This window comes from Triturus cristatus, chromosome 7, assembly GCF_964204655.1.
Source record: "Triturus cristatus chromosome 7, aTriCri1.1, whole genome shotgun sequence".
NCBI lineage: Eukaryota > Metazoa > Chordata > Amphibia > Caudata > Salamandridae > Triturus > Triturus cristatus.
Window position 1 is genome coordinate 1,274,717,344 of NC_140590.1, and position 26,395 is coordinate 1,274,743,738.

At 46.5% G+C, this 26,395-nt stretch overlaps 1 protein-coding gene across 1 annotated transcript in view; it reads left to right on the forward strand.

The window, feature by feature from the left end:
- The window catches only part of LOC146811810 (uncharacterized), a 343,512-nt gene extending 320,631 nt beyond the window's left edge, over positions 1-22,881 (forward strand). Inside the window, exon 8 of the mRNA XM_085614539.1 lies at positions 22,516-22,881. Coding sequence (XP_085470665.1) covers positions 22,516-22,638 — 123 coding nt within the window. The 3' untranslated portion in view covers positions 22,639-22,881. The remainder of the gene's footprint in view (positions 1-22,515) is intronic.
- The last annotated feature ends 3,514 nt before the right edge of the window (positions 22,882-26,395 follow it).

Sequence of the window (26,395 nt, forward strand, 5' to 3'; positions counted from 1 at the left end):
CACTTTGTGCATACTCTCTAGACAGCCACAACACAGGAAGGGCTGAGTGTGGCAGATATCGAGACAAAGGTCCTAGCTCATCGCCTGCTCCCAGTAATCCACACCATTGAGGCCCCAGACCAATCGTTATTTATGTCCTAAAGGTCCACCAGGCATAAACCCAGACATCTTTTTGGCTGTCTGGCCCGTGAGGGCTGTCTGCAGGAACATACAACGCTGTTGGCTTGGACACCGCCAGGGCATTTGATTTGTTGGAATGGCCCTACCGGAGAGGGGTTAGCTTAGGACCTTCCTTCTGGGCTTGGTTTTGACTATTGTACATCCGCCCCACAACCCATGTCAGAGTCAACAACATGCTATCAGTGGAGTTTGCACTGGAGAGGGGGACAAGGCAGTACTATCCTCTGTCCCCTGCTCCTCTTTGAAATAGTCATAGAACCAATAGCCAGATGGATTCACAGGAATGCCCTGGCGTGTTGACTCTGCTAGGAACATGAGTGGAAATATGTTGTCTCGTTGTATGCAGATGATGTCCTTATCTACCTAGTTGAGCCAGAGAGCTCCATTAATAGAATACTGGAGATCTTTGATGTCTTTGGGTCTTTTCCCGGTTATGTATCAACTAGGACAAGTCTTATCTCTACCCGCTGGCAGGATGGCAACTCAGGGAGACATGGTGCTGTCTGGTTCCCATTGAGGAGCAGGGGTACAGCTAACTGGGTATCTACAGTACCAGGTAATTCCAGCTCTTATATGATAATAATAATCAAGGAAGGGGGATTGGATAAATATTGGAGGGACGTGGCCCGTTGGCGCAAAATACTGTTGCGCTGCTTCGGCGTTCAGTGCTCTACAAAATTATATACTTGTGAAATTATCGTATGCCCTGCAGAATTCCCTTTTTGAGGTCACGTACAGCTTTTTATTTTAACTTTTTTGTTAAGTTTTGCAATAAATGAGAACAATCAGATAAAAACACATTACATATAGGTACTCGAATTATCAACATGATACATGGCACATCGTTTATGAGACTAGACAGAAAACAAAATGTTTGAGGCATGTGTGCTGTAGATACACATGCTTTGCATGCTCCTGTCGTCTAGTGTTGGACTTGGATGCTTGCAAGTTATTTTTCTTCGAATAAGTCTTTTCCACTCACGAGGTAAAGTGACTCCTCCTTTTGGTGATAGTGCGCAAGGGCATCGACTTCATTGTTACATTGTTTTCTTTCTGACATTGGGTTCGGACGTGTATTGATGCGCTCCGGTTTGAAACCGTTCTTCGGGTTCTCCTCAGTGCTCAATCCACTGTTCCCTCAATGGTTTTGTTATCGTACGTGTTTCTCTATCCTCCGCATATCGATTCGATCGGGAACCTTCATCTTCGGTTGAAAACATCGTGGGCGACCTTTGAGTCTAACCGCTCTGGTCCAGCCTTCTGCTGATGGAACAGACTCCGTTTCAATTTTGTTCTTGGTACCACTCCAAGTACCCTCCACTGACCTACATAAAGTCTGCAACTTGTGCCTCCCACCGGAGCACAAGGAACAGGATTGTGAGGCTTGTCGGTCAGTACGATCGAAAAAGACTCTTCAGGATCGTCAGTCTCAACGACGAGAAATGCAACGTCAAAGCATCCAACATACTCCGGATATCTTCGGAGAAGAATCCGAACAATAAAAGAAGCAACAGCAGCGGAAGAAGAGTGGGTCTTCTCTGTCCCAGAATCAGATTCCGAGCTGGAAATTGAACTGGAGTTTAAAGACATTCCTGCGGGACAGGGTGTCATGAGTACTAAAGCTCCTTTACCCCATAAACTCTCTTCCACCAAACGTAAGGCTTCAGCACCACCTCTGCCTTCGGGACATGGTCGGCACCGAAACGATGTTTTGAGGCCCGGCACCAAAACAAATGGTCAAGCCTTCTGAGTCGGGATTGAGTGGAGGCAGATCTTCTTCAGATCCGAAAACTTCCGCTCCGAAAGACAAGTCCGGTTCTGAGCCGAAACCTTCCGCTTCGAAGGACAAAAAGGACAAGTCCAGTCCGACACCGAAACCTTTGGCGCTGAAATCGTAAGAAGATATTCTAACGCCCCCAGAACCAATCCTGGACGTTATGAAAGAAAGATTAGACCCTACACAGAAGAAGCTGAATATTAATCCAGATACTGGACACATTTTAGTTAAAATACCATCCAAAAGGAAAGTCAGTTCAGAGGACACTGGTTACAAGATTCCTCTCAAAAAGAAGAAGGACATGGTTACAAGTCCTATTCACCCTACTTTGTCATCCCCTCCACCATCTTCACCATTACTACAACTGCAAGGCTCAGATCCACTACACATAACACTTCAAGGGTCTCCTCATACACAGCCTGATTTACGGGATGATGATGATGACGATGATGACAATGGTCATTTACCAGCCAATCATTGGGATGACTATAATATTAATCCAACCATGGATAATGACCCAGATTTATACCCTGCAAAGCCATCACCTCCAGATGATAATGTGGTTTAACAAGAGCTAATTTCAAGTGCAGCAGCCTATCATGGAGTTGCATTACATATAGAGTCTTTGGATGCAGACTTTTTATTTGAGACATTTGGGTCTTCAAATAGGATTAATTAACCCATGTTAAAAGGAATGATGAGACATGCAGGTTAGATATTTAAGGACCCAGTTTGTGCCCGCATTTTAACTCCTAGGGTTGACAAAAATATAAATCCCCTTGACCTGATCCTGTTTTTGTTAAAGGAAAGCTTCCCTTAGACTCACTAGTAGTCTCTAATGCTTGTAAGAGAGGAAATTCACAAACCTCTGCAGATGCATCGCCCCCAGACAAAGAGTCTAAATTGATTGACACATCTGGTAAAAGGGTGGCCGCTTAAGCAGCTAATCACTGGCTCATTGCTAACGTGCAGGGCTTACTAGCTAGGCATGACAGGGCACAGATGATGAGATGGAAGGTCTACTTCAACACTTTCCAGAAGAGCACAAACCCAAAGCACAAGAGTTGATTCAAGAAGGCAAACTCAGAGCTAATTCCTCCATTAGATGTGTTTTAGATGCAGTTGACACTCAGCCAAGGGGAGTTACCACCAGCATTCTCCTACGTCGACATGCTTGGCTTAGAATTTCAGGTTTTGAACCTGCGGTCAAGCAGTCTATTTTAAATACCCATATTTGACAAGCAACATCTTTTCGGGCCTCAAGCAGATGAGGGCTTAGAAAAGATGAAGAAAGACACAGACATAGCAACATCTGTGAGAACGCTTCAATCCCCATCCAACAGAGGCTCCTTTTGCCACTCATTTTATAAGGGAGGGTCGAAAAGTATATCCTCAGACCCTAATGCTTCATCATATAAGTCAAACACACAACCCTCTTCCTCTAGAGGCTTCGATAGAGGAGGGTATAGAGGAAACAACTTCAAAGGCAGGGGTAAGAGCGCACTAACACGTAACTCCCCTTCCCCCAATAAACAGTGACTTGCCTACACTTCTCCCGATCATTTAACACCTGTCGGGGGAAGACTTCAACAATTTCTCCCCATTTGGCAATCCATTACATCAGACAAATGGGTGCTAGACATTATCTGACATGGTTATTGCCTGGAGCTCACCAGCAACCCTCCCAATATTCTACCTTGCACTCACAAACTCTCGTCAGACCACCTGCAGCTCCTCAAACAAGAGGTACAGGTCTGTTTCACAAAAGAAGCTATAGAACCAGTTCTGTTACAGTTCCAAGGTTCAGGAGTTTACTCTCTGTACTTTCTAATCCCCAAAAAGTATGGATCCTTAAGACCAATTTTAGAGTTAAGTACGTTAAATCTGTACATACTGTCAGAACACTTCCACATGATCATGCTTCAACAGGTGCTTCCACTTCTACAGCAAGATGATTTTATGTCCACATTGGACATATAAGACGCATACTTTCACATTCTGGTTCATCCAGCACATCGCAAATATCTGAGATTTGTGATAATAGAAAAACAATATCAGTTCAACGTACTCCCATTCAGAGTAACTACTGCTCCCAGAGTGTTCACAAAATGCCTAGCAGTAGTAACAGCACATCTCAGAAGACAATAGATTCATGTCTTCTCATACCTAGACGACTGGCTCATCAGACCCAGCAGACACCAAAAGTGTTTACAACACACTCAGACTACATTAGACCTACTCTGCCAAGTGAGTTTCACGGTCAACGTGCACAAGACTCATCTTCAGCCTTCACAAATGCAGTCCTATCTGGGAGCGACTCTAAACACTTTCACAGCTCTAGCCTCTCCCAGTGCAGTCAGAATTTGAAATATTCAAACTCTGCTAATACAATTTCAGACCAATCAATACTTAGCAGTTAGGACTTTCATGCAACTATTAGGAATGATGGCATCTTGCATTGCAATAGTGCCTCATGCAAGGTTACACATGCGTCCTCTACAAGAATGATAAGCACTTCAGTGGAATCAATCACAGGGTCAATTAACAGATCTAGTGTTGGTAGACAGCTGCACCCATCACTCTCTGCAGTGGTGGAACACACAACACTTATCAAAAGGGTGGCCCTTCATTGACCCCATTCCACAGACAGTGTTAACAGCAGACGCATCTCTCACAGGTTGGGGTACCCATCAACAGAACTTGACAATTTAGGGTTGGTGGGACCGTTGGACCTAAAGTCCTAGGGTAGCTTGGCTCAGGTGGAAAGGCCTCGTTCCGGAGTAACATGTCGTGCTTGCATCACACTCACCTCAGCACGCGTATCACCACTAAAAACGACACTACACCAAGGTATTATAAAAGTTAGAAAAGCTTTATCTTTCCTTTTATCAGGTTTCTCTTTTCTTTCAAATGAAACCAATCAGTTTTTATCTACACCACATTAGGGTCAAAACATTTCGTTGTGGTTAAATTGGCAGTACTTAAGTACCTTAGCCCTGATGTGAAATCAAGCGCGCCACCTGGCGGTCAAACACAGCACAGCAAATTCAATAACGCCTTAAATAGAGTCATTAAACATAGCGCTGCACATAGCAATTTCATAGCGCCTTAAATAGAGTCATTAACATAGCGCTGCACATAGCAATTTCATAGTGCCTTAAATAGTCATTTACGTAGCACTACACATAGTAATTTCATAGTGCCTTAAATAAAGTCATTAACATAGCACTGCACTTGGTAATTTCATAGCGCCTTAAATAGAGTCATTTACGTAGCACTACACATAGTAATTTCATAGTGCCTTAAATAAAGTCATTAACATAGCACTGCACTTGTTAATTTCATAGCGCCTTAAATAGAGTCATTTACGTAGCACTACACATAGTAATTTCATAGCGCCTTAAAAGTGGCCCTTCCGCTTAGCGGTGTACTCAGTACCTCATTAGTGCTATCCCCGGCAAGTACCTAAGGCCTTAACGAGACTCTCCGTCTGAGGCGAGGTCCTCGGGCCCCGAACTCCCTTGTACTGTAGCCCTACAGAGGCAGGAGATGCTGGTGAGGTGGGTCCCAGGTCAGGGGGAAATGTTGTGGCTCACTGGGCCTCCCCAGGGGAGGGGCGAACTCTGGGCCTCTCTACAGCCTTCCGCCCGCCTCCCCCAGGGGTTACCTTTCTCCTCAGCCTTCTCTCGGCCCTTGCGCTGGTTTTCGCCCCTCACGGGCCTCCTCTCAGTCAGCGCTCCACTCGGCGCGGTCTGGAGAGGTGGTGGGGGCTCCGCAGGACTCCAGACGGCTCCGGAGTTTCCCTCAGACTTCCAGGGCCCACAGTCACCGATGCAGCGTGACCTACGCTGCATCGTCACGTGATGGGGGGAATCCGCTTCACGGCCTTGCGCGGCCCTCACAGGATGGCTCCAGGCCTGGTGAGGCCTTCGCAGGGTTCCAGTGGGCATTCCTGCCTTCCGACTGCAGCGATGGGGCCCTGGGCTTCTCCACGGCCCGATGACTATGGGGGCGATCTTTCCGGCCCTGGGCCGCAGCGGTGAGCTATTCTCTGGGACAGCCCCGACGGGGGTGGCACAAATTAAGGGGTGGCCTGCAGTTCGGGGGTGGCGAAGTGTTCGGCGCCTAGCGCCCCCTGTCTCCTCACAGCGACGCCCAGGCTCAGGACAGGTTGGTTGGAATGCGGCAGGCCACACGCCAGGGGCGGAACAAGATAGGGGGGACCCAGGCACAGTCAGGAGAATGGTGGATAAGGTCAGAAATGGTCACTCTCTTCCCCAGTTCTCTTCAGGGGTCCTGACTAGGCGGGGAGCACAAAAAGTTGACGTGATCCCAGGGTCAGAGGCTGAAGGCAGGGCTAGGTCACGAGGTAGGGGGTGGTGTCAACCGAGGGGGGAGAAGAAGCAGGCCCTAAGAACAGTCAGTTTCCCCCCTCTGGCGGTCCTACCTCCCCACTCAGGTGCCTTACTCCTGACTACCTCAGTTCACTCAAAATGGCCGTCGCACCTCACCTCTATATATAGCCTGGGCCCTGACTGGCTAGAGTGGCCCAGAAGGTTCTGGAACTCCTCATGCCAGCCTATGGCCCAGGTTCTAAGGTGACAGTTTAGGCCATCATTTTGTGGAGGAGCTCTCTCCATCCCTCCATTTTAGGGAAGCGCCTTGCGCCACACCATCAATTAGTGATGATGGGGCACCCAGAGCCTCTAAGTCAACACCAAAAAAAAAACTAGTGGACAGAAAAATTAGAGGGTAAAGGAAGAAAAAATGAGGAGGGGACAGCCAAAGGGCTGGCAGGTCTAACAGGGACAACAAACACTAAAGTCTCCACATTGAGCCCCTGTCTGTGTATCTTGCACTGAAAACCTTTCAGTCTCACCTCAAAGGGAAAATTGTCTTAGTCCGCACAGACAGGGGGGACACACTCTCTGTAACTATCACGTCTCTATCAGGCCATTTGACGTTGGGCAATCCACCACAGAATTAATCTTTTGGCAGTGCAGCTCCCAGGAGTAAGCAATCAAATTGCAGACCTCCTCAGCAGGATGCTGCAACAAATAGAGAAGGGGGAACTTCACTCCCAAGTTCTCCTTCCATACTTTGAACAATGGGGATTCCCACAAATAGATCTGATTGCCACAGTGGACAACTTAAAATGCCCAAACTTCACCTCCAGGTATCCACACCCTCTATCCAAAGGCAATGCCATATCGATGAATTGGTCAGGGATATTTGCCTATGCTTTTCTGCCTCTCCCCCTCCTTCCATTTCTGGTTCGGAAGCTCAGGTAAACATCACTCACACTGATTTTGGTGGCTCACACATGGGCCTGTCATCCATGTATCCCAACACTCTTTGAACTATCAGTGGTTCCACATCAAAAGCTGCATTCCAGTTCCAGCCTTTTCACTCACAACCATGGAAACATTAGACACCTAAATCCCAAGGGGCTCAATCTAGGGATTTGGCTCCTGAAGTCATAGGGTTTGGATACTTACATTTACCACCAGATTGTTTGACTATTTTTAAAGAAGCAGGAAAGCCTACCACCAGAGCATGTTATGCGGCAAAATGGAAAAGATTTATTGTATATTGTAACAACAACATTAATCCACTAGATGCCTTTATTCAAAATATTATTTGTTATATTTTGCATCTACAGCAATCTGGTCTAGCCTACACATCCATTCAATTGCACCTTGCAGCAGCAGCCGCATATTTGCAAAACAGACAACATTTATCTTTGTTCAAAGTTCCAATAATAACAGCCTATATGGAGGGCCTAAAAAGATAAATACCACCCAAAATTCCTCCTGCACCAGTTTGAAATCTGAACATTGTGCTTACAGGACTCATGGTTCTTATGTTTTGAGCCATTACACAATTGTCCATCACAGTTTCTTTCATGTTAGGTTGCCTTCCTCATTACTATCACTTCATTAAGGAGAGTCGGTGAGCTACAAGCATTAACCTTCATAAAGAGACTAGTTCTGTGCACCAACTCAAATTTCCATCCAAAAGTGGTTTCTGTGTTTCATATTAACCTATCAGTTGAGTTACCGGTGTAATTTCCTCAACCTGACTCAGTAGCAGAAAGAGCTCTTCACACACTTGATGTTAAAAGAGAGTTATTATACTATATTGAAAGAACAAGACATTTTATTAAGACAAAGCAACTGTTTGTTGCATTTGCTACACCTCACAAAGGCAATCCCGTCTCTAAATCTGGTATTTCAAGATGGTTTGTTGAATACATTCAAACTTGCTATGCTAAAGCTAAAAGAACTTTATATCTCCTAGAGTGCATTCCACTCGAAAAATATGAGCATCTATGGCCTTTCTAGGTAACATTCCAATAGCTGAATTCTGTAAAGCAGCAACATGGTCCACACAACACACATTTACCAAACACTATTGCGTGGATGTGTTAGCATGTCAACAAGCCAATGTAGGGCAAGCAGCGCTAAACACACTTTTTTTTAACAACTGCAACACCTACCGGTTAGCCACCACTTTGGGAGAATTCTGCTATATAGTCTATGCAAAGCATGTATATCTACAGCACAGATGCCTCAAACAGATTATGTTATTTACCCAGTAAGCATCTGTTCTTGGCATGTAGAGCTGTAGATTCACATGCGCCTTCCCACCTACCCCGGCACCTGTAGTTGTTGCAGTTCGCATTACTTAAATTAAATACACATGGACATCTCTGCCCTTCATTCACTTAACCCATTCTCACCCTCTTGAGGGAAAACAATCTAATAATGGAATCGATGCTCATGCGCACTACCACCACAAGGAGAAGTCACTTTACCATGAATGGAAAATACTTCTTTGAAGAAAAACAACTTGCAAACATCCAGACCCAACACTAGATGGCAGGAGTAAGATGCTTACTAGGTAAGTAACATAATCCACTTGCTGTTTGCAATTAGAAGAGTATCCCAAATGAGTCTTGTGGCATGGGATGTTCGTGGGGCATCACAAGAGACCCATTAATCATGGTAATATTAATATGTGATGAGTCCAAAGAATATTCAGTCTGAGTCATCTGATTCCAAGGTAAGTAAGTAGTCTTGCAGAGGTTTCCAAGTATCTTTAGGCCTGGAGGTGTGGAGTTGTAACTGTACATAGTCTTCACTAATCTTATCACATTCAGTCATGCTTTTAGCCGGGCAGAGTCTGTAGGACAGTGTCCACTACTCCAGTGCAGCGCCAATTCTCTTTTAACAAGGAGAAGCGCCACAGAAGTGAATCTACAGTAGACTTGGGGATGTCTTGGGTGTACTCCAGCAGCGCCACCAGGGGGTCAGGTGTGATTGTTGTGAATGGCATGTGAAGCCAGCTGTGATACCATATATAATCCCTTGAATACCAAATGAAAGGACACCACAACAGATATATATATATAAAATAAAGTGTATTTATTCTAGACAAACCCTCAGCACTCTTTATGAGATTAGAGGTAAGTACAACACAGTCTTATTTATGCATACATTAAGTCACACAGGTAAGTAATACAGTTAGGCCCCTAGGGGCCACGCAAACCATATACTAAGTAAGTGGTATAAGGACCACTGTCACGGAAATAGGATAGGCCTAGGCCTAGGGAATCGCTGGGGCTACACTATACTACCAAAGGTTAGGAAGTGGGAGGCCCACGGGATTCAGGTGCAGAGTGGAAACACTCACGCGTAATGCGTATAATTGATAGAAATAGTACAGTTTTGAATTAAATAGATTTAGGACACTTCCGGAGTAGCTAGGAAGTCGAGACTGGAAAACTAGACACTAGGATAGTCACTATCCTGATGAGCACCGGAGTACCCAAGTTACCTAGCCCACAGGCTGCGGGTGCATAGGGGTGAAGTTGCGTCGGGTTTCGTCGTCGACTCCTATGGTTGCCTGAAGAAAGATGCTGACAGGCAGTCAGTGAAGAGTGTCCGGTGGATCCCAAAGCTGGGATCAAGAAGAGAGGATACCTGCAAGCAGAGGGGACAGAGTCAAGGTCACTAGCCAGTGACCACGTGGAACCAGGAAGGAACCAGGCGATGTCGTGAAGATTGCAGGTGAAGGTGAAGCTTGTCGCTGCAGCCACGAGGACCAGGGAACGTCGAGGACGACCAGGACCAGGAGGCGAGCTGTCCCACGAAGGCTCTTGCTGTCCGCGGCGTCGAAGTTGGACTAGGACTCACCAAGCCTTGGCAAGCGGAACCCACGAAGAACGGAGGACTTGCTTCTGGTGCAGACCAGGAAGGTCTGGGGTGCTTCTCTTTTTCAAAGAAGCGGCAGCCAGTCTGGAGGAGCCAAACCAGCGCTGAAGATTTCAGGGTGCGTCGTCTCAAAGGCCACTAGCCAGCGGGCAAGCAACCGGACAGACGCGGCAAGCAGGAAAATGCAGAAGGACCCCACGCAGGACTCGTGAAGTGTGGGGGGCTGATCTTCGGTGCAGATGGTGCTTGGGGTTGGGGCTTCTCAATCCCCGGTGCACAACTTCGAGGGTGCCTCAGAAGCTGCGCTTGAAGATACTAGCCACTTTTCCCAGGTAGCCGGTCCCACGTCTCTCGTCGCCTCCACGGATCTCAGCACGGCTGTGGATGTGGATCAGGGTCGGAGAAGTCTGGAAGCCAAGGCTCTGGTCGGGCTCTGCAGTCGGTCCCTCGTAGAACTTTTAGCAAAGCAAAGGGTAGTCTCTTGATGGTGCCTGTTTGCACAGGGTAGCCACTCCTTGGCCACAAGGGAGATTCTTCAGTCTTCTTCTTTCGTCGAATGTCTGAGTTTCTGTTCAAGTTGCAGGTTCAGGATAATCTAAAGTCTTGAGGCCACTCTTATACTAATCTGGGGGGCTGGGATACCTGCTAGGTCGCGCCTTATGGGTGGGACCTGGGAGGGGGGTGGTTACACCCCCTTCCCTTTGTCCAGTTTCGCGCCAGGACTGGGGCTGGAGTGCCCCAGCACCGGTTTGAACTGGACTATGCATGGGACACCTTGTGTGCCCCAGGCATGTCTCATTCCTTTCAGCCCTTCCTGCCTCAATACACTAAAGTATGTCTGGGGAGGTGCTAGCACCTCCCCAAGCAGGAAACCTATTGTCCAAGCCTCCCTTGCCGGGATCACTCCCAGCAGCAGGAGGTCAGACTTGTGTCTGTGGCAGCAGCATCCATTTTGTGATGCTGAGGCTTTGGTTAGAGTTAAACAGCAAAGTAGGATTTTAACATGTCTCTCCCTCTAGAAGGGAGGAATAATATCCTCATCACCAGAAATGGTATGGGGGTATTATTCCAAAGTGTTAGACACCTTACACGACATGTTTTGATAAAGCCAAACCGTAGTTACCATAACCGTTTAAGATTATAAGACACTTTAAGAGTATATGGTAGGCTATATCATAGAACAGCTATAAGGACATGGTTCCGAAAACTGCAGACAGGCTCAGCTCATGCTAGAGCACCATCTCACATGTTACCAAGCACTCTGCCTCCAGGATTGTTAAGGCCTGCCATAGGAGTGGCTGATAGGTACACATGTGTCTATTTTAAAGGTAGATATAGGTATACTATATCTAAGCAAGGGATGATTACACGACCTTGCCCCAGCTGAGTGATCAGCCAGTTGTGTCTGATTGGAAGGCCAGACCAGGGGTGGCATAATACATGCTGCAGCCCCTGGGAGGCCTAGGGTACACCTATGCCCTGGGTACCTAGGGTACACTGTACAGGGTCCAATAAGGTGATCCTTACCAATTGGTTATGTACCTAGGGTACATGGAGTCCATTTTAAAGAGAGAGCAGACAGCCTGAGACCCTGAATGGCAGGATCTCAAGCCAACTAAGTCGAAAAACCAGCTAGACACTAGGCAAAAAGTTGGGGGTAACCATAGTCAGATATCCACCTTCCTACACAACCCCCCCCCCCCAAACGAAAGGAGCTAAGGCTGTCCTTGACCAGGTAAGCCTATATTGCCTAAGTGGCCATATAAGGAAGAACCAGCACTGGCATGGTTACCCCCTGTCTCATGGTCCACTAAGCAACCCCTCATCCTAAAGGTATCATAGGGTCTCCACCATAGGGAATCTCTACCTTTGGTGTGTCTTTGCAAAGTAAAAGGCTGGTGTTGAGATGGAGTACTGAAGTGAGTGTCCTCAAAGTGAGGCCTCAGCTTCCTCCAGTCATCCTCCACCATGGATGCCTTTCTTTCTTTAACCGAGTTGCACTGTGCTCTCAGGGTCAGCCTCTGGCTACCTAAAGCTGGAGGCTGGGTCCCTTTTGTGGGCTTACTGGAGGGACAGGTCAGGTTTGGGGCCCTAAGGTCCCATGTTTGCCTGTGCCCAACAGAATCCCTCTGGGGGAGGTCCCTAACTACCTGTAAAGGGGATCCCTCAGGAATGTTTTTACCCATCACCTGGCTAGGGTTACTAGCCAGGCAATCCTCATTCTTTTGATGGGGGGGTTCTTGTGGACAGGGGCCCTCTTGGGGTCCACTGGCCTCCCTGACCTCGGCAGCCCTGGGCTGACTGAGGCAGGGTAGAGAGAGGCAGGCTACCTGCACCAGACTGGGTCCCACCTTGGAAGGGGCCACTGACATCAGAGGCTCTGCCAGGCCAGGCCTGGCTACCTCTGGTATACTGGTAAAGAAGTGCCTTCAAGGGATTCTTTTGAAAACAACTTAGTTATATAATTTACAGTTATTCAATCTAGGTTAGAGATATACCTGTAAATAGGGTTACTCTCAAAGTATTAGTATCGTAGGTTATACACTATGCATTCGTCATATGTATATGCATCACTCCACCACAACTGAAAAGAGTGAACACATGAAGAGACCAAATCATCAAATAAGTACGTAGTCAAATAATCAAATGAAGCAAAGGGTGTGTAAAAAAGAAATGAATTTTATATCAATAAATGGTATTCAGGGTACTTAAAATATAAACAGCTATACATATATTGGAAGGAAAGAATACATTCAATGGTTCCTTCACTTAACAATAAATCAAACACTTTTTCTTCACAGTACTCAATAGTTGTGGAAAATAGTGTGCGAGTCGACGTTTCGGTCTTTTATTGTCACTTCATAAGACCATCTTCAGGACTAGTAGGTTAAAAAGATGACCCCTTATCTGAACGAGTCAGAGAGATGCGTCATTTAGTTCAGAAAGCGAGTTGTGTATCAATCCACCCACAATCAAGATGTCTCTGTTCTTTTAGTTTAATTACTTATTCTTAATCGACATGTTTGGCGAATTGGCAAATAGCTCAAAATTCGAGAGTAAGGTACCAAAAAGATTACGCCTCACGGTATGTGTCTCTTCTTCCAAACGGTTGCTGGCATTTATTCGGCGTCGTTCGAGCAGGGAATGAAGTCGAGTAATACTCTAAAAGAACAGAGACATCTTGATTGTGGGTGGATTGATACACAACTCGCTTTCTGAACGGCTTGGTAGCGTCTGTGAGGGGAAAAAGGACTGATTTGCTCCAGTTTACCTGGATCCCAGAGAGGCAGCCAAAAGGGATCACCTCCCTAGTTATGGGGCCTAAGTTCTCATGTGGGTTACGGGTGTAGATCGTGACATCGTCCGCATACATGGAGGTCACCAGGGCACGAGACGAGAAACCGATGCCCCGATCGGTGTGGTGCTGACGCTGGCGGGCCGCAGTAGGCTCCATCGTGATGGCAAATAACTTAGGGGAAAGGGGGCATCCCTGCCTGGTGCCTCTAGTGATTGGTATGGGGTCGGTGACTTGCCCATTAATCCTGATGCGCGCTGTTGGGAGCGTGTAAAGGAGTTGAATCTTTCGAACAAAGCCGGGACTAAAACCCAATCTATAGAGGAGATAGAATAGAAAGGGCAACTCAAAAGTATTGAAGGCCTTGGTGGCGTCCATGAGGGCGGGCACTGCGGAGTTGATTTGATGGATGACAGAAAAAATAGTTAGCAGATTGTGCAAGGTAGCTCGGCCAGGGATAAACCCTGATTGATCAGGGCGGGCAACTAACGTCATAAGGGGGAGAAGGCGGTTGGCAAGCAGTTTTGCATGACATTTTTTGTCGGTATTGATTAACGATAAGGAGCGGTACGAGTTGCAGCGCTCTGGGGTTTTTCCGGCTTGAGGAGGAGAGAAATCATAGCTTCGCGAAGGGATGGGGAAGTGTACTGGATTCTAGATATTCGTTATACATTTCTGCCAAATGGGAAACTAGTTCTGTGATGTAACCGCTAAAGTGGTTAGGGCAAAGTAATTGTGCCAGTGTACATTCTATACAGGGTATATATACGTAACCACCATCAAACCGGCCGGTGGTCAGACAAAGTACGTGGCAAGCGTCTCTCATCTGTTGTCCAGAGTGAGGCATTGGCAGAGAGGAGCCAATAGTCGAGTCAATAAGGGATTATGCGCCACGTTCCCGCCCATTATAATATCCGCTTCCGCCAGGCCCATATCAGGCGTGTCTATATTTAGGGCATAAACATTCATCAGTAAGGTACGTTTGTCCGCCAAGGTGCCAGTCAATACAGTATAGTGGGCCTCTGAGTCTGTGTGGCTTGTGATGAGGAAGAAAGGGACACTTTTGTTTATGAGGATGCAGACTCCCCTAGAGAAGGCGCTATAGCAAGAAAACGAATATTGCGCATCCCAAGTGGATGCAAACGCCTTGGAGACCCCAGATGGGAGATTAGTCTCCTGGAGGAAAGCTATTTTAACACCAAGGCGGAGGGATACAAAAGGGCCTGTTTACTCCTTTACAGAATGTTCATGCCGTGGATATTCCAAGTGAGGACGGTGATGTCGGCCTCCCTCGCCCTGCCATCAAGTGATGTCATTCGAAAGGGAGGTGTATGATAGAATGGGCTGTGCAAGTAAGAAACGCAATAGGTATCTAATAAGCAATGAGTAACAAATAAAACAAAGACAAACTGAGTCTGAATCCCCACACAAGGCGGTAAAAACATCCAGCGAATCCCGAGAGCAGTAAACATACATATAAACAACCCTGTATACAACAGTTCGGTATACACCACTGGCGGGGAGGCAACACCTCGGTCGGCATAGTCCGCAAGACTAAGAAAACCTGAAAATGAAGGACAGGATCACAAGCAAGATACAACCAGTGTGAGTTGGTATAAGCAGTGTCTCAGTGCCAGCAGAGAATCGGCACAATGTTGGCACCCAGGTAGGGTTTCCATGAGGGGGCAGCTATCCATGAGGATATGTTGCAAAGGAAGCCAGCATCAGACACGGTGGGACTGTTCCGCAGAGGTTGGAGAGCATGTGCGCTCCAGAGTATTCCGCCCAGAGGAGGATGCATTTCAGCATGTGTTTAAAAAGTGAGGTTTCCCATTGACTTCAACACGTAATTGTGCAGGGTAAAGCATTTCATATTTGAGGCCTAGAGAAGTCCGGTGAGCAGGCAAGAAGGGGCTATATTGCTACGGTAGCACATGGCAGGGGTAATTGAGCAACTCTGCAATTCTCAGTTCCGGGTATTAACCACAGAGGAGGTGCAATAAGGAGAAGCCTGGGTGTCAGCAGATAAAAGTTAGGTTTGACTACAAAGTGTGGACACAGATGTAGTCTGTAGAGCATGCAGAGGTATCACCCCAGGTCTAAACAAGCATTAGCAATGCAATAGGTCTCTCATTTACGAGAGTTTAAGCTATTGGGATTGTAGATGAAAATGCCTTTTATTTATGTTTTAAAAACGAAAACAAAAATAAAAGGCATTGTCATTTACAATGTCAATAGCTCAAACTTGCGTAAATGCGAGATCTATTGCACTGCAAATGCTTGTATATAGATGTGTTCTGTGCACTTCCTCATATTGGGACTTTCAGCTGTATGTTAAGAAGTGTAAAACTACAAAACCATCATACATATAATCTGATTTCATTACATAACCTAATTCTGGTTATGATATTTGCCTTTCACATGTGTAAAGATGTTAGATGCACTGAATTCATATATGTTACATTTATATTTGCACGTTAGTGTATCAAATATTTTGTTCAATTTTTATCGTCCCTTTCCCTCAGATAACCCCTTCTTTGTATTATTTATTTTAATTTATATTTGGTCAATAGAAAAGATAACACAATCTTGTATACCACCCTACAATTGAAGTAATAAGTATTGACTTGTTGGCACCCTATTGTACGTTTACTATTGTGTATAAGTTCGCCATTCACGTGCACACTCACATAACGTACGTAATGAATATTAAACAAAGCTATTTTATGTTTACATGACATATTTCGATTGCGTAACATACAGGACAGTCCCTAACAACAATGGTCACATCCCACCACAGTCACCGAAAAAAAACCACAGGTAAAAGACGTCCTAGACACGGTGTAGCGGTTACCGTGCCACTGTCTTTCTGTGATAAATTGCACATTTTTATCGGTCTCCTGCACCTTTTCATTCTGCAAGGACAGAGGAAGGGAGAGCTGGAGCATGTCTAGGATCAAGGAGCTGTCAGCAAAGAGAACAAGCATTGGCATAGCCTATAGGTCTCGCTTTTGGGACCTTATAAGTGTTTAGCCATGCATGTGGAGAAGTGTGGCTCAGGGGTTAGAGGCGGCAGACCCGGAAGCTGAGATTGGTCCTGGACCAGGGTTCAATTCCCCGCCTCGGCGGGTCTTGGGCTAAAAATTCCACGGACTCGATAATTCTCGCCCTGGTGCCTCCTCGACTCACGGGTTCACACTCTGCGACTCTGGGCAATAGCTTGCTTAATCTCCACAATGGCCCCTCGCGGAGGGATGCCTGACTTTCACCTTGTGGATACCCTGCTATCTCACAGGGGAATACCAGGACGGGTTCCCTAAGCAAGCGCCGGGAAACCCACTGCGGGTAGCTGTGCGCTATATAAGCTCAACTACATTTACATTTACATTTACACTTGATGTTTAATCAAGGATATTGTGCTGGATAACTAAACACTTATAATGTCCTAAAGGCGAGACCTATCGGCTATACATTGGGGGGGCCTTATAAGTGTTTAGGTAGAGCTATTGACTTTGCCAATGTTTCTAAGCTGTGCAGTAGAGAAGTGTGGCTGCTGTGCAGCATGCTGAGAAGTTGTAATTAAAACGTGTAAGAAGCACTGAGTGATGCTGTGGTGTCGTTGAGTGATGCTGTGCTGTCCCTGATTTATGCTGTGGTGGCGTTGAGTGATGCTGTGCTGGCCTTGAGTGATGCTGTGGTGGTCCTGGGTGAGGCCTTGGTGGTGCTGACTGATGCTGTGGTGATGCTGATTGATGCTGTGGTAGCATATAGTAATGCTATGGTGGTACTAAGTAATGCTGTGGTGTTTCTGAGTGATGCTGTGGTGGTGCTGAGTGATGCTGTGGTGGCGTTGAGTGATGCTGTGCTGGCCCTGAGTGATGCTGTGCTGGCCCTGAGTGATGCTGTGCTGGCCCTGAGTGATGCTGTGCTGGCCCTGAGTGATGCTGTGCTGGCCCTGAGTGATGCTGTGGTGGTCCTGAGTGATGCTGTGGTGGTGCTGCCTGATGCTGATTGATGCTGTTGCGCTGCAGAGTGATGCTGTGGTAGCAGTTAGTGATTTCGCAAGACGCGCGGCCGTGAGACGCGCTCTGTGGTGGGGAGGGGTGAGCAAGACAGAGAGGCAGAGCGAGGCGCGCGGGAGAGCGAGAGGAAAGCCAGATGGCACCTCTGCTTGTGCCTGTGCGCGTAAATGCACACTGTATGCCACACAAAGCTGTGGTCAGACTTTGAAAACTCCACTCCTAAATGTCTTGCCAGAGTAGCGCATGCGCTGGCTCAGGCAAGACCTAAAAACATGAAGCAGGTGTGCTCAATCAGGATTTGGGAAGGGCTGGGCACGGAAGAGAAGCTGTAACTTACCTTTAACATCAACGAATCGCGTGGTAACTACACCACTTGATTTACCTTTTCTCGCCACATGATTTAGTCAACTCTGCTGCATAATTTGAGCCATCCCTGCCGCAAATTTCCAGTGGACCTGCTTATATTTTTTCATTAAATTATACTGGCCCTTTCACAAGTAAAGCTTCGAAAGTCCACCAGTAAAGCTTCGAAAGTCCAACACCACCAAGCGATGAGGAAAAGCAAATGGCGGTTCGTGTGCAGAGAAGTACAGTAAATATTCACCGCTCCTCAAAGCAAACAGTTTCTCTCTTATCGAGCAGTGCCAAAAAAAGAGTGGTTTGGCAATGTGGTCATTCGTTGACGGAAAGGAAAGCCTTATCTGCCGAGTTCCATCCCTGCGAGTCCCGGACCAGGGCATGCTTGGGATGTGCTTGCATAGACAGCTAGTGGAACGGTACAGTGGGTTGAGCGCTTGCTGTAGGGACATGCATCCAACTTGCAGACTACGGGCTGGAATGTTGCCAGGGGTGTCTCAGACGCTCATTCCGCTACAACAGATAAAATTAAACACTGGACTTGATATATCACCAAATATTAAAAATAAAACAAAATTTAAGGTGTAAAGACATAACCGACTTTCACAAGCAATAGTTCACCTTCCCCAGTAAAATAATTAAGACTGTAGAGGCTCAAGAAATGTATGTTTCACACCATCGGCCCCAGCAGCACTTTACAGGAAGAGCGTCAGTCACGTGACACAATACTAAAGCACAATACCACACTGAAATCACTCAAAGGAAAGCAATAAGTGCACCCTTCACCAGCCGATAGTAACGTTTCATATAGTGCTTACTATCGCAGTCTTGCATGTTTATAGGACTATAAAACCAAGGTGCCAATGAACGCAAGAAAACTCATTTTATCACATCAGAAAGTTGAAAGGCTATATCGGTCTCACTAATCAAACCAGTGACTTGCACGACGAGCACGTAGCTCAGCCACAGCAGGCACATTAACTTGCCAAACCACTTTTCCGACAGAATACACGGGCGCTCTTAAAGATAGGAGCCCTCCAGAGGCCCAGGCCTGCTGCTCCGCGGTGGGTGATGTGCAGAGCCTTGGGTAGAGGGACCGCCCCGGAGCGCATGGGGCCTTCTCGTAATCTTCACTGGCAGCTTCCAGAGGAGGCTCAAGAGCAAACTTTTCCCTGCAGATGTAGTTAATGAGATGTTGCTAATCATAAACTCGCGCTGAATCCTACAGTGGTGGTGTCCTCGCGTGCTGCTCTGAGGTAACACTGAGTGCCTGTTGTAAGGGGACGCCCAGGACAGAGGCCCAATGTTAACAAGCAAAGCAAAAAACAATCTGGCTTGTACAACAAGCATGTGTGCATATCTCCTGTCCGTACGCGTGCCTGCCCTGCTGAAACGCTGTAATGAAAAGGCACGGCCGGGGGACTCGGCAGAATGCAATGGAAAACAAGCACACGTGCATATCTCCTGTCCGTACGCGTGCGTGTTCTGCTGAAACGCTGTAATGAAAAGACACAGCCGGGGGACTTGGCAGAATGCAATGGAAAACAAGCACGGGTGCACATCTCCTGTCCCCCTTCGCCCACCAAACCGACAACAATAGATCTCACCAAGACGAGTAGCGCATGCGCTGCGTCACTAGGCGAGACCTAAAAAACTACCAGTCTGCCATGAACATGAGGCTGCTGTGCCATGACAGGAAATGCACCTATGGAGTAGCATTGAGGTCCTTCTCCTCCTCTCTTGTGCATTCACAGCATAGCACTCTGAGTGAGATGGTCGTGCTGCGCCACTGCCCAATGGGGCATATCTCCTTGCATAAGGTGGGGGTAAGAGCAGTTTGGGCATTGACAGGGGGCCTGGGCTAAAGGTGGCTATGGAGGTAGGTGCAGTGTACAAAGAGCACAGTAACAATACTTGAGGTTGACGCATCCAGTGGATGGCGACTGCAGAGATGTGGGCTCAGCGTTGTGCAGGCATGGCACCAGTATCATAATGTAGGAGGGAAGGTAGGCCGCAGCGAGGCATCAGGAGTGGGCTGCACAGCGCTGGCCAGCACGTGACTTGAGGAGTGAGGCAGTCAATGGCCATACCTAGGTGCTTAATCTGTCTATTCCCACATTGCTGATGCAGAAGGCCTCCATTGTGGTAGGAGTGAGACACCCTCACTGGGCATTAGGTTGCAGCGTCAATGGAATCCGGTGGCCGGGAGCTCCGGCCGGGGATGGGACATGAGGGAGGTGGGACCAGGGGCTGGAGGGCTCCAATGGGTCGCTGATGGCTCAGTCCACTCTGTTGTAGGAGGAGAGGCCCGTAGCTCCGGCGAGACTCTGTAGTCTCGGCCTCAGGCTTGCCCGTGGCCCCTGTTGCAGAGGGGCCTTCAAGGCGGTGCCGGGCAGCGCGGGCCTCTCACGAGAAAATGAGGCTAGCTGGTGAGTTTGGCAGTGGGAGAGCCAGTAATCTTCATTCTCCCACCATTACTGGCTCATTCCCATGTTGTGGATGGAGTCAGATGCTGTAACAAGGGCGATCCATACACTTTTCAGGCCCCAACCACCGGAGCTTCACAGACAGTTGGCCATCTTGGTTGCTGCCATGGCCACGCTCCCACGGACAGCTTTTTCAAACAAGTGGTGGCCATGACGAGTCTGCTGCTTTGGGATGGTGGAGCCCCCAGAATAGCAATGTTGGTACTGGCCAGGAAAGTATATGATGTGGCTATTGCCCTCCCTGACCTCTGTCTATATTACTGGGCAACGCAGTTAGTCGTCAATAATTCCTCATTCACTGAGCAGGGGGAACCCTCATTGGCAACAGATAGGAGAGCAATTCAACCGGTAACTATAATAGACAGTTATATGGTAAGGGGAAATTTAATTTATTGCTTTCCTCCTCAGCCATGTAATTGGAGACTGGAGAAGGGCCTTGAAGCATATTGGATGGCAGGGCATTCTTACGTTGGACTGCCCCGCCGGGTGACCGATGCACTGGTGCCACTGCAAGGAGTCGGGGTGGAGGGAGAGAATGGGATCTCCTGGGGATTTTGAGGCTGGGAGACGTGTGGACTATGGGGTGGTCTGATCCCTTTTGAGTCCCTTCATGCAGAGTATGAATTGGCAGGCAGTCACTTCTTGCAGTGCGTCAAATCACATACCTCCTCCATGGTTGTATAGGTCAGATCGAGGATATCTCGGAGGAGAGGCCCCTAGAGCTCAGGGTGCTCTGCATCCCACTACACAGGCAAGCCATATCAGCGGTATATACCACATTGCTAGCCAACAGCACCCTGCAGCTCAGTGTCTTTAGAGACAGGTGGGAGGGGGATCTTGGCAGATTGGTAGGTGATGAGTGGGGGGAGGCATACCACTATCCAGGGGACGTAGCAATACGGGCAAACTTTAGGCTTACCAACTCAAAATCCTACATAGGGTGTATTTCACAAGAAGGCAGCTTTTCACTATGTATAGATGGCTGTCTGACAGGTGCTCGAGGTGCTGCACACACCGGGGCAAAATACATCATACACTATGGGAGTGTCCCAGGCTGCGACCCTTTTGGATGGGAGTTGGGAACAGCATGTATGAGGTCATAGACACCTCACTCCTAAATTAATAATGTTTCACATCTGGGGTGAACAATCATTGGACAAATACACCTATCTATTTTGTAATGTGGCTATAAGGGTGGCCAGGCGTGATGCGATCCAGAAATGGAGCACCGCCAGGGTTTCGGGGTGGAGGATTGGGAACTCACCATGGACTGTTGCATGAGAGTAGAAGAACAAGCCTACAAGGTGCGAGCCTGTTTGCACAAGTTTGCAAAAATATGGGGCACTTGGAAAGCCCGGATTGAGTGCATGGACTGTGATTCTGAGGGGTGGCAGTGGTTGGTGACATTTGATGGACTGTGGAAGAGTTGCCTCAGGAGGACAGTGAGAATGAAGGACTGGGCAACCAGCCACGACTCAGTGGGGTGAGACTGAGGGCCACGGTCTGGAGAACAATGTACGATACTGGGAAGAAGGTGTTTCAAATGATGGCCAATGTGTCAGCACAGTTGCGGGCTGGGGGTGTGGTTGGACAGGTGAACCAGAATGGTGTTTGTTTGAAGTCTTTTCAAAACTTAATATATTTAAAAAAAGTAATAACAGATGTCTCCCATATCTAAAGGGTACTAAACTAAATTAATAAATCATATAGTATAAAAAAACCATAACAAATAATATGTTACCATCTAGGAGTTCAATTGATGTTTATAAACCACTCTGTATTTGGCCTTGTGGTTTATAAATGTCACAGGAACGCCTTCATGGCAATGTAGGACCATACAACACAGTTGACGGTTATCTAATCTCCCTCTCTCTCTTTCTATATGTATATTTATATATACATAGCTATTCATAGCGAAGTCCCTCTCAGCATGGCAGTCCTAAATAATCTGCTGGAGCTAGACAATTCTGAATCCGGAAAACTATTTTGTTTGCTTACTGGATTTCATCATTGTACAAACTCAAACAGCCGTCATGAGAGACACTCTGTTGAAGTTGTCACTCAACTGGCCAAGATGTCCCACCATGTTAAAGTTCTAACTCAGTCCACATGCCATCAGGTGTGCTTTTAAGTGGAAGATTTGTAGCTTTATGTTTACTTTTCTCCTGTCTTGGTTTTGCAGCCTATGAGCCTCTCGCCATCACGCAAGTCCTCCACCAAGTTCCTCAACAAGTTGATGCGCCGCAGCAAGCCAGAGGGATTGGATAGTGAGCCAGAACCTATAGATGAAAATGGGGCCTGGTAGGAATTTCTGGTAGGAATTTGTGTCGCAGCCCAGTGTGCAACCCCTGCCACCTGCGACACTGGAACTTTCAGAGTGTATGTCAATAAACCCTGCAATGTGTTCCACACTTTCTAAGTGTGTAGTATGTTTTTAATTGGTAAATGGAAGTAGCTCTCTGAAAGTCTTATGCAGCCTATGCAATAACTGTGCTCTACGGACATTTTATACTCAGGCACTCTATAGTTCTACATGTTTCCTTTTATAGAAAACAGTCCTGACAATGTAAACATTTTAAATTTCACCTTGTGTACTACAGAGATCTATGTAATTAAGTTGCACGGTTATAGACTTCAGATTTCCTTGACGTTTAAAATTTCGGGCCAGGTGTACGACCATTCCATGTTGCGAACCTCTAATTGCGATTTTTGTGAATCGCAATTAGGGTCTCACAAAGTATGATGTACTAAGGTGTCTCAGACACATTTAGTGATTCCCAGTGGGGTCACAAATGACCTACCTTATCAATATTCATGAGGTAAGTTACACAGTTTACCATAGGCATAAGTAATAGATTGCCAACTCGCAAAATAGGGTTAGTACATGTGAAAAGACTCTTTATAGGTCGCAAATGGTCCAATTCTCTGCGACTGCTAAAACAAGTCGTACATCTGGCCCGTATTCTATTCCCATGAAAGTCTGAAGGAGACCTGTATAAAATGGACACATTCAAAAGAGCCGTATCACCTTAGAAAAATGAACTGCATTCTAAAGTAGAAGTCGAGGATGCACCAAAACCGAGGAAGACCAAGCTTAAGCTGTTCACTGAATATTTAGTCATTACAAGGAGAATTATTTGAAGAATGATGTAATTTTACAGAAAAAGAGTTGTCACAGCAAAAAATGCAACCAGATTAAACCGCATTTATTTCAAAATGTGTTCTTTTGAGTGATTTTTATTTAGTTTATCCATATTAAAAAACATACAATCATTATACCAATCCATCATCTTTAATACAAACAATAAAAAGTATTTTAAGGCTCAATACAATTTTAAACAAATAATTGCAAGGCATAACATTTGAAAAAATAGTGCCCATTTGACAGTTGTTGAAACTTCATTCGTATCTGTCTCCCAGGAGTTATAAACTTAGAACAAAAGAACAAAGATCAGTTGAGTAATACAGTGCATATGCCTCCCACATATATCTTACATTAAAGGCCCTGAAGAGTGTAAAAAGCAATTTTTCCAAACATTTTCTTTAAGGGAACACAATAGTAGAAACTGCATACTTGGGTTGATCACACCATCCTTGCATAAACAGGCTTCAGAACGAGATGCAGCATTGCTCTGCTATCTTGTCACCTCACTATTGTGAAAGACTCCGAGTTGAAATTTGATATAAAGTGATCTAGTGTAGTGGGTAGGAGGGTAGGGAACATACTTTTAAGTTAAGGCTCACAGCTCCTGACATTTTTTTGGCAAGAGAGGTATTATCACTGTATAGAACCTCAATTAAAGAAACACTGACAATTGTCAAGTTTCATAAGCAGCTTTATACATGATTCACAGGAACATGAGCTAAGCAGCAGAATATCCAATTTGTGGAACTTTCTTTGGGTATGTTATACACATAAACCACAAAAGGTGTGTTGATACAGATCCAATCATGCTATAGAAAATGTGTTTTCTTCAGTATACATGCTGGTTTGCTGATCAGAGGAGGCAAAAGTTACACAAGCATTAAGCATACAATCAATCATAGTGGAATAAACATCTTGTGATACAGGACTGTGGCAGGCGTGATGTCCACATGCTCGACTGTTGGGACTATTTAGTGCATCAACAAAAAATTATTTACACAATATCTGTCCAATCAGTTGGAGGCACTTGGAGGTATATTTACAAAATTTGCCACTAACAAACGCTAAAGCTAGTTAGTGGCAATTTTCTTACCACCTCGTTCGCCGAAAACTATTTACAATACGTCACTACATGGCGATAGGATCTGCTCCCAGAGGAGTTAGTTAGCCTCACTTCACTTTTTTCATGTTTCTCGTGGGAAAAAAACACAAAATGCCTGCAAAGTTTTCTTTGCACTAGCTGGAAGCAAAATGGACCAGGCTGGACCCAGTTCAGCAGGAGACAACAACCCCCTAACCCTCTTAACAGCCAGGATGACCAGAAAGAGTCCCAGAGGAAGAGGAAAACAAGATTCAGTAAAGAGGAAAATGAAATCCTGATTGCGGCGGTGACAGAGAATCAACACCAGCTCTTCATCAGCTCCAGGGTGTCAATGGGGACCAAAAAGGCCATTTGGCAGTCCATCGTGACTAAGGTGAATGCTGTAGCAGAAGTCAAGAGGACGGTGGCTGACTGCAAGAAGTACTGGCATGATGCCAAGTGCAAGACAAAGCAGAAACTTGCCAGCAATCTACAGGCAGCACTGTAGACCGGAGGTGGGAGTCCAGTGCTGCAGTAGCAGCTCGATGCCTTGGAGGAACAGGTGTCCACGGTCATCTGTGAGGAGTTGGTGATTGGAGTCGAGGGAAAGGATAACGCGGACTATGACCATCTACATCAGTAACAGGGTAAGTACCAACCAGGGACATGGGGGTGGGGTGTGGGGGGTGGGGGAGTAATGCAGCTTCTGTCCATCTAAATATATCCCAGTGCCCACCCACACTGTGTGCAGAGCAAATGCCAGATACATAGGTACTTGAGGGTACATTCACATGTCCCATGAGCTGTTGGCACCACTAGCAAATACATAGTAAGTCACATAATGGTGGGGTAAGGGACTGGTAATACAGCACACATGCAGATATATATATATATATTTATATTGACAAGTGTCCACTCATGTGTCCCCTTAACTCTGGGCTACATCAACAAACAAAGGGGCACATACAACATAGTAGTGGTGTAGCATGGTATTAGCCTCCCTGGCTTAACACCACACTCTGCCAACTCTGAAATGCAGAGCTGCAACATATTTTCAACAATATGATGCAGCCCTGCATGTCCCCCTGCACTGGTGCAAAACGTAGCAGCTTAGCGCCAACAAAGGCACCCTTGCACCAGAGTGCAAGTTACTCTGTGTTGAGGTGAAGATTGTTAATGTGCAGGAAGGTCTCTCTCCCTGTACATAAACAACCAATGGCCCTTTGCTGTACCCATGTGTGCTGCACAACGCAGCCCATATGGAAACAGCAAAAACGAAGCGAAAAGAAGCACTTTTTACATGATTAGCCTGTTTAAGACCCTGTTTTTCCTGTCTTCAATTTTGGCAGTGACTCCCATATACGCTGCCCTTGCAAAGAGGACCCTTTTTCAGAAAATAAAGTGTACTGAGGTGGAATGCCCACTGCAAAACTCATTACCCTCCCCTTCCATTCTAAGTACAGCGTGAAAGGGTGCCTCATATACAAGGCAGTGTTAAGCTACGCACAGTGGCTTAATGCTGCATTGTAAATAAGGTGAAGCACATATTGCCACAGAAAAGTCACTCAAAGTGACGTCCCTGTGGTAAAATGGGCCTGTAAATATTCACCAAATGCACTGAGCATTGGGTCATGCCACTAGTCTCAACGCAGCCCACAGCCCCTTCACAAACGCAGCCCTGCACTGCATGTCCAACAATATGGCTCAGTCCTGTGTCACAACATGCTCTGCTGATCAATGTAGTTGCCTAGTGCTAAAGCTAGCACTCATGCACAATGGTGCAAGAGTGTCTGCGTTGGGGCTAGCCAGCGACATCCATTTAATGTGCAGGTCAAA